At 38.9% G+C, this 9616-nt stretch overlaps 1 protein-coding gene across 1 annotated transcript; it reads left to right on the top strand.

Annotated features, from left to right (window-relative positions):
• The first annotated feature begins 294 nt into the window (after positions 1 to 294).
• On the top strand, positions 295 to 3634 carry KRTDAP (keratinocyte differentiation associated protein). The gene is made up of 6 exons (XM_051988985.1): positions 295 to 411; positions 1728 to 1766; positions 1868 to 1909; positions 2319 to 2363; positions 3083 to 3130; positions 3435 to 3634. Exons 1-6 carry the CDS (start codon positions 325 to 327, stop codon positions 3471 to 3473), a joined length of 300 nt encoding a protein of 99 aa, XP_051844945.1. The 5' UTR covers positions 295 to 324; the 3' UTR covers positions 3474 to 3634.
• Positions 3635 to 9616: the final 5982 nt, after the last annotated feature.

Raw genomic sequence — 9616 nt, forward strand, 5'->3', positions numbered from 1 at the left:
GTCAAGGACTAGGGGGTAGGATAATTGAGTCCTAATACTGATCCCTGTGAATAACAGGTTTGCCCTGTCTTTATCCCATCCCCAAGTCTGTGAACAACTCTATTGATGCCCTACCTTCCCAGTGCCTGGGGCAGAGCTGGAGTTGTGAAATCATTTTCAAATGGGAAACAGCATGGTACCCCCTCCCTGAGCCCAAGGGATGGGTGGTGGGATGTAGGTATGAGTCAGTGGGGTGGGAGCCCTAGTTCTCTACACGTTCACCTCCTGGGGGATATAAAGGACAAGGGCTGGGGCCCCGCCTCAGAGCACCCCAAACCAGTCATCATGAAGGTCCCTGTCCTTTTTGTCATCGTTCTGCTCTCTCTCCTGGCTCTCCACTCTGCCCAGGGGGCTGCCCTAGGAGAATCTCAGGTAGGTACACAGTTATTTGTTGGTACCCTCTCTATGAGCCCCAGTGCTTTCTCTTCTTGGGGGAGGGAAGTTGGTACTCATACTCCTTCATTTCTTATCATGATAATTCAGAGGCTAAATGAGAACTAGTGGCTGGAAAGGCTTGGGGATAGGAAGGGAGAGAGAATGCCTCTATTCCTGGGAGGGAGGACTGGCTGTCTGGGAGGAAAGCGAGCCGAGATTGATTGAATGTCTGAGCTCCTAACTCCAATATGCGACCACTTTCATCCCTGTAGCCCTTCATTTTGAAGTGTAGATGTCATGGAGAGCCAAGATTAGGGACAATTTTTGGGTCCTCTATGGCTGTCCCTAATCGTAGGCTCTTCATGACATCGACACCATCGGTGTGTGTGTGTATGTGTGTGTTTCATATACACACATACACAAACACACACATATATACATATATGTGTGTGTGTATATATATATATATACATATATATATATATACATATATTTGCATAAACACATGTTTTTCTAGATAGTAACCATGGCTGTTTAATGTTGCCTTTGTCAAGGAAAAGGGTAGTGAGGTTCTATCTTGTCTCTAGAGGGTACAAGACCCCGGATCATGGAAATCTCAAGTGTACAATGCATGATGGGAAAGGGGAAAACTGGAGTTTAAAGAGAACAGGTTGGTGCCATTAAGGAGAAATGGAAAGCAACCATGAAGGAATAGAGATATATGAGGAACAGGGTTATAGACTTAGCACTGGAAGGGCTTGACTCAGAAGTCAGAGTCGAACCTCCTCATTTTTCATAGAATGAGAGTTGAGTGATTTTTCTATGATCACACAGTCAGCATCTGGGGAAGGAAGGATTTGAACTCAAGTCTTGCTACCTCCAAGCCCAATGTGCCATCTTGTGGAAATCAGAAACATGGCGGTCCTAGTTGGGAAAAGTGAGACTTCAATTCTGAACTTTATCTGTTGAATAAGATGAATCTAGCTTTTCTCCTGAAGATTTCTCTTTTCTCCATATTCAGTGTTCATGTTCTTCAAAGACAATTTTTACCAAGGACTAGACTGGACAGTGAAAAGTGAGGAAGACATAACTCTCAAATTCCCTTTGGGGCCCATTCTTGCTACTTACCAACACCCCATCTTCCCCTCCCTTCCATTCCCACTCCCCTTCCCCAGAGAAGATAACTAAAGTTCAGGAGAGATGACTCGAGGATGGCAAAATCAAACTATTATTCAGGTCAGGGAGAAAATCCATTGGCAAAGAAAAATGATGATAATTTGTCTTTTTTTCCCTCTCTCTTCTCCACTTCCTAGGGATGGACCACTGAGTCTAATTATGTAGAGAGTTCTGAGGTAAGCAACCTCGTTTCTTCTCCTTATTTCTTGCACTTGCCCTTCGAATGCCTTTGAACCTTCTTCCGATTGTCTTAATACCTCTATTTTTTTTTACCTAGAACACAGACACACAGTTCCTGAATGTGGACAGGTGGCGGTCTGTAAGTATGAGTTTTTGTCACTCTGTTTTCTTACAAAATAGGCAAGATCCTATATCCATATTAATTAATGAGCTCCTCTCCCCGGCTCAAAAATTGGATCACTTTGTTGAGAGTTTACAATACTTTGGGGAATGATCTCAACTTCCTTCCAAACCCTTTGAAAAAATCTCCATCTGGGGCATCTAGATGGTACAGTGGATAGAGAACAGGCCCTGAAGTCAGGAGGACCTGAGTGCAAATCCAGCCTCAGACACTTAATATGTCCTAGCTGTGTGACCCTGGGCAAATCACTTAATCCCAATTACCTCAGGGAAAAAAAATGTCCTTCTTCAGGGCAAGTGCTGGGATAGGTCATGAATCCCATCTCTCCCTCATACTTCACTTGTTCCTTCTATCCCTCTCCTTACAGGCCTTTCAGAGCAAGGAATTCCTAAACTGGCATGCTCTCTTTGAGGTAAGTAAGTGCTTTGCCCTCTTGCCCCCTCTCAAGGTGAGCCCAGCTCACAGAGATTCTCCCATGTTCTGGGACATGCAATAGGAAAAATAACTTTAAAAATCATTATTATCATTCTACAACATATCCTGGCAGATTCTGTCCAGCAAATTACCCTACAGAACTCCTACCAATTGTGGGGATGAGGGGAAGGGGGGAGGGGGGAGAAAGCCACACATTAGATTCATTCATAGAATCCCAGAATTCTCGAGATCAGAGAGACCTCAGGGATCCTCCCACCTGGCTACCTCACTTGATGAGAAAAGTCAACTTCATCACTGAGACAATTGGTGTAACCTGGAAATACACAAATACCAAGACCTCAAATTTAGAGTTGGAAATGCCCCCTGAGATCATCTCCAGGGAAATTACTTGCCTTGTTTAGGGTCCCACAAATATCAGAGACAGCATTTGAACCACGGGTCTAGAGCTGCTGGTCATTCCTTGGGATCATCTTGCCTCTGTTGGCAATGATCAAGACTAGAATCTGGGTCTCCTTTGTTCTTTTCCCTAGACCACCACTGGCATATGTTCAGTATTAAGTAGGATAATAATTTAATTTATATAAAGCTGGATGTGAATATGAATTACTAAAGGGATGATCCTTCAGCCACACTCATTCTTACTGCTCCCATAATACCCTCAGACTTTTGGATCGTATCTTTCTTCTCTCCTTCTAGGCTATTAAAGAAAAACTCCCCTTCCTCAATTGGGAAGCCCTCCCCAAGGTAAGAAGCTGGGGGGTGTTGAGAAGGTCCAAAAAAGTTTAGAGGGAGTAAGGAGGAAGAGAGACAATTGGGATAGATGCAGGAGAAGGTTGAGGAGTGATTGCCTCCTGCTATCATATGTGGACAAATGGGAACGTGGCTAATGAAATATAAAGAATGGGACCTTAGACCCCGAACTTGAAATTTTTGTGAAGTGTTCATTCTCACTGATTCCCTATCTGGACCTCAGTTTCCTCCCCGAGACCTGCAGTTCCCTGGGACACATGGATCCCCATTTGAACATTTTTCTTCTTCCTTTTTCCAGTTGAAGGGAATGAGGAGTATGATTCCTGATGCACACTGACATTCCAAATATGCAGGACCTGGACCAACACCCCCATAATGAAACCCTGATTTTCAATATTTACACCACTCTGAAACTTGGGGGACGAATCTGGGATCTGCTTCATCCCAGACATCTCCCTTTGCCCTGTAAGTCTAATAAAAATGATTCCACCTTTGAAACCCTCCTGCACCTCTCATTCCTTTTATTTTTCATTCAGGAATGGAGCCAGTGTTTTAAGCTAGAAAACTGAATGGCAACACTGAATAAGGATGCACTTTGCTCAGTGAAATACTTGACTCGCTGCAATCTTTGATTATCCATTTTGTTGTTACCGAGGATTCTTAACTGTAATCTATGGTTGTTGCCGTAATAGTACATGGCTTGTATTTCTACTCTAGTACTGGCTTTACCTGCTGGATTTTTAATATTCTTGAGCTTAGGCAAGTACATAAGTCTTTTTTTTTTTTTTTTTTTAAAGAAACATGGTTTACTTGCACAAAATTTATCAGTTTTGAAAGACTGCTAATGTCCTTGAAGGGAAGTGTTTTTTTGTGAGTGTGAAAGAATAAGAGAGAGTATTTAGAACAAAAATGTTCTGCAAAACCAATCAACAAATTTTTAAAAATCTTTATGTCATATACAACATACCCTACCTCTGGACCCCTGCCTCTACAAAAGAATGGAAGAGGTGCCTTCTCATGCATCTTTCTGGGACCAAGCCAAGCACTTATTTATATAATGTAGGTATGGTCATTTCCATCGGAGAGGTACAAATATAAGTTCAATGAAATCACATTTAATATAAAAAAGGTAGAGATTACTACTGACACTATAGAGTAAGTGCTTTATCTGAGTGATCAACATAGAAGAAAAAATGGAGAAGGAAAAAGAATAATCAATTTTAAATAGCTATTATGAATTGAATAATCACTATCGATTACATTCTAGATTAGATGTCATAGAGACCAAGGCATGTAATGAATATTTTTATATTAAATGTCTAGGCATTGGGGAGAACAGGAAGGAATCTGCCGGTAAGTGTATAACAACCGGCTTCTGGGTGGAGGGGGTGAGGGAAAAAAGGAGAGGGAGAAGAGGAAGTGATAGTGGATGTATCCATGAAACATTTATGAGTTAAATCTGCATTCTTAACATTTTCTTCACCACTTTCTCAAATCTCAAGAATCAACAAAACAACAAAGTCAGCCTCAATTTATAGTGCTTGCCAATTTCCAAAGGGTGTAAATGCTCACAGTGAAAATTTAACAATCGGTTTCTCAAGCTAAGGAGCTGGTGGCTTCAGCACAACTCGAAGTACAGGATATGTAAATTCTTAAATAGAATAAGAAAATTATATAATTTTTATAGTCGATTATCTATTCCAGCTCCTTCGCTGTATGTAAAGCTGAACTCATCTCTCATTTTCCTGATTTTGATCAGGGAAACTCCCATGGAGAAAACAAGTTTCTGATCTGGAAATTGGCAGAACAGAAACTGGTGTAGAGGTTTGAAGAAAGCAGTCCAAATTAAATCAACAAATATTTATTGAACTTCTACTCTAAGTGCAAGGACCATAGGGACTGTCAAGAAATAAAAGATATGAGGTTTTACAAATCACCAAGTAAAGAAGAAAAGGGAAAGGAGGGAGCTATATGAATGCACCCAATGGATGTGGAATTCCAAGAAATAGCAAGGAGAAAGAAAAAGGCTTTCTTAAGTGAGCAATACAAAGAAATAGGAGAAAACAACAGAATGGGAAAGAAGCAATCTCTCCAAGAAAATTAAAGATACTAAGAAAACATTTCATCCAAAAATGGAGATGATAAAAGATAAAAATGGTAGAGACCTAACAAAAGCAAAAGAGATTAAGGAGCCGTGGAAAGAATAACAAAAGAAAAAAAAAGGAAGAAAGATTTAACATCATTAATGACCACATGGTATGGTTACTGATCTAAACCAGACACCGTGGAGAGGAAGTAAAATGAGTCTCGGGAAACAATGCTAACAATAAGGCTAGTGGAGGTGATGGAACTCCAGTTGAGCTATTTAAAACCTTAAAAGATGATGTTAAAGTGCTATACTCTATATGCCAGGAAATTTGGAAAACTTAACAGTGGCCGCTGGATTGAAAAAGATCCATTTATCCCCAGTCGTAAAGAAGAGCAATGACAAGAAATGTTCAAATTATCAAGCAGCTGAACTCATTACACACGTAAGCAAGATTATGCTTAAGATTCTGCAAACCAACATCAGCAATATGTGAACTGAGAATTACCAGAAGAGCTGGTTGGTTTTTGAAGAGGTAGAGGAACTAGAGACCAAAATGCCACATTTTATTGTGATCCCACAGTCAAAAACTTAAATATAATCAGTGAAGCAAAAGTAGATTTTTTTTCTGGAACTCTTTGTTTTCTCCATATTCCAGCAAATGATATAAATAAAATGTGGCAAATCCTCAAAAAAATGAAAATGCTAGGTCATCTTACTTGTCTCCTATGAAACTTGTATACTATTGAGCTAAAAAGCAACAATTAGAACCAAACATGGAATAACTCATTGGTTTAAGACTGAGAAAAAAGTACCATACCAAAAAGAAGAGGTATCACTTTGTCAACAAAAGGATTTATAGTCAAAGCTATGAATTTATGGACTGATCCGAGGTCAGACTATGAGAGGAGAAATGGTCAGCTCAGGAAGAAAGGCAGCTTGATTGACTAGAAATCATAGCTCTAGAGTGAGAAAGGACCTTAGTAATCCTTGGTGTTGTAAGAGTTAAAAGTCAATAATTTTCTAGGAATGAAAAGAGTCAAGAATGAGTTTCACAAGAATAAGTTTTGAGAATTGCCCTTAGCTTCTTGAGAAAGTCAGAACCAATAAGTAACCGTGTGAAACTTTAACTGTGGATTGTGACCATGTTACTGTTGTTCCCTTTTTGGGGGACTATTACAAGACCATAGCTGAAAGTGATGAGTTTTTGTCCTTTTTATCATTGTGTCCTTTCTTGATCTTTTTAATTTTATGATGACTATAAACATGAGTCAGAAATTGCTTTCACCTGAGAGTTCTTTGGCCAGTGGTGAAAGTATCAGCCAGAGGGTCTCCTTGCAATTGCTTGTATATTTCACACTCTGGAATAGGTTGGGTCCTTGGAGGGTGACTGACTACTTCTTGGATTCTAGGGAAAATCTAGAGGGACTGGGGGCATCTTTTTAATGCAGTTGTTGCTCATGAGCCTCCAATAGGGTTTATTTAAAACTGATACTTGTTACTGACATCAGATGCTGCATCTGGGACCACGTCCAGTCATCCTGCTCTATATCTGGTCATTGGATCAGAGGAGAACATGAGATTGGTAATTTTGTACAGGTCTTCATCATTTTAACGTACTTCACTTGCACATCATGTCCCTATGCCATGATCCTCTTTGAGAAGAAAGGACAAACAACAATTTCCCTTCTACTATTCCAGTTGGTTTAGACTCCACCATTATCACACTTCACCTTGACCCTCACCTTCCCCCCTAAATTCCCTATAAGTTCATCATCATCACATCTTGGACAATGTTTCAGCTTTGGTTTATAATATTTCTTCAGTCTCCTCACTTGCCTCTGATTGGCGGGCTGGAGAGTGGAGCAAAAAGTCCTCCTTGAAAGAGGGCTCTCAGCTTCCTTTTGCACACTGTCTTCCCCCATTAGACTGTAAACTCTTTGAGGACAAGGACTGCCTTACTTCTTGTTATTTATGTTCCTGATGCTTGGTACAGTGCCTGCTACATATTAGGCACTTAGTAAATGTTTTTTGTATTGCATTGTATTAGTATTCTTCCTCCATTATTGGTTGATGTCAATTAACCAATTAGACTTATTTTGTTTTTAGAAAACAGTAATTATCTAAGTGGTAGAACAATAAAGGCTGGTATAAAACATATCCCCCAAAGTCTGTGACACATCCCAAAAGGAAATATAAAGCCAAGGTGAAAGTCACTTTAGGCTTAGAGAGATCACAAAAAAAAAAAAAAAAAAAAAAGGATGAATTTGCTTGGCTGTGGAAGTATCGCTCTCCTCTCTATGGGGTCCTCATCATTTTGCCCACCTTATAAAGTAGTTTTCATGCAGCTGCTACCCTTAGACACAGCCTTTTTTTGGAACAATGCTATTATCCATAGACAGGAAATCCCAAATCTTCCAGCCCTCTGAGGTGACTTGGACAAGGTCACACTGGTGGTAAAGGCTGCATCCTGTATTCAATCCAAGGTTCTTTCTTCTATATCCCAATGTCTCTTGAGGCAACTAGATAGATGGTGCAGTGGCTAGAACACCATATGTGGAGTTAGAAAGACCTGAGTTCAAATTCAGTTTCAGATGATTACTAGCTATGTGCCTGAGTTTCTTTCACTGTGAAATGAAGATACTAGCATCTAACTCCCAGGGTTGTTATGAAGATCAAATGGTATGATATTTGTAAGGTGTTTAATATAACGTCTAATGTATAATGAGTGCTATACAAATGCTCACTGCCATTCCCTTCAACTGAAATTTTAAAAAAAGCAGAGATAGTAATCATGATTTCAGGCGATGCAAAAATAGACCTAATTTTTTTTTAATTTTAATTTTATTTTATTTAATAATAACTTTGTATTGACAGAATCCATGCCAGGGTAATTTTTTACAACATTATCCCTTGCACTCGCTTATGTTTCGTTTTTTCCCCTCCCTCCCTCCACCACCCTCCCAAGATGGCAAGCAGTCCTATATATGTTAAATATGTTGCAGTATATCCTAGATACAATACATATTTGCAGAACCGAACAGTTTTCCTGTTGCACAGGGAGAATTGGATTCAGAAGGTAAAAATAACTCAGGAAGAAAATCAAAAATGCAAATAGTTCACATTCGTTTCCCAGTGTTCTTTCTTTGGGTGTAGTTGTTTCTGTCCATCATTTATCCATTGAAACTCAGGTCTCTTTGTCATAGAAATCCATTTCCATCAGAATACATCCTCATACAATATCGTTGTCGAAGTGTATAATGATCTCCTGGTTCTGCTCATGTCACTTAGCATCAGTCCATGTAGGTCTCTCCAAGCCTCTCTGTATTCATCCTGCTGGTCATTTCTTACAGAACAATAATATTCCATAACATTTATATACCACAATTTACCCAGCCATTCTCCAATTGATGGGCATCCATTCATTTTCCAGTTTCTAGCCACTACAAACAGGGCTGCTACAAATATTTTGGCACATACAGGTCCCTTTCCCTTTTTTAGTATCTCTTTGGGATATAAGCCCAATAGAAACACTGCTGGATCAAAGGGTATGCACAGTTTGATAACTTTTTGGGCATAATTCCAGATTGCTCTCCAGAATGGTTGGATTCGTTCACAACTCCACCAACAATGCATCAGTGTCCCCGTTTTCCCGCATCCCCTCCAACATTCATCATTATTTTTTCCTGTCATCTTAGCCAATCTGACAGGTGTGTAGTGATATCTCAGAGTTGTCTTAATTTGCATTTCTCTGATCAATAGAGATTTGGAACACTCTTTCATGTGAGTGGTAATAGTTTCAAATAGACCTAATTTTAACAAAATAATCGTTAAAACTACATTTTACTAAAAAGGTACCATCACAATGATCCAAAAGAAATATTTAAAATATGTTATTTTTGACAAATGACATGGTGTCTAAATTCTTAAAGGAAAACTTAAATATGTTACAGGAAGAAATATACAGTAAAATCATAATAGTGGGGAGCACATCAATTTACTATTCTCAGACCTTGATAAATTCAACTAAAAGATAAACAAGAAAGAAATTAGATTTTCAGAAAAGAGGTATAACAGAGCTCTAGAGAATATTGAATGGGAACTGGATGGAATATACCTATTAAAAAGAATATACATTCAACATGGACTAAGACATAACATTTTCACAAAACAAATGCAGAAAAACAGAAATGTAAAATGCATCTTTTCCTGACAATAATGAAATAAATATTATTTTCAATAAAGGGCCTGTGAAGCAAAGATTAAAAATTAATTGGAAACTAATTAAGTTAATAATAAAGAATGGGTCGGTCAAAAAACAAATTATAGAAATAATGAATAATTTCATTAAAGATAATGATAACAATGAGATAACATTCCAAAATTTAAGGGAT

Source organism: Antechinus flavipes, chromosome 3, assembly GCF_016432865.1.
Source record: "Antechinus flavipes isolate AdamAnt ecotype Samford, QLD, Australia chromosome 3, AdamAnt_v2, whole genome shotgun sequence".
Classification (NCBI taxonomy): Eukaryota; Metazoa; Chordata; class Mammalia; order Dasyuromorphia; family Dasyuridae; genus Antechinus; species Antechinus flavipes.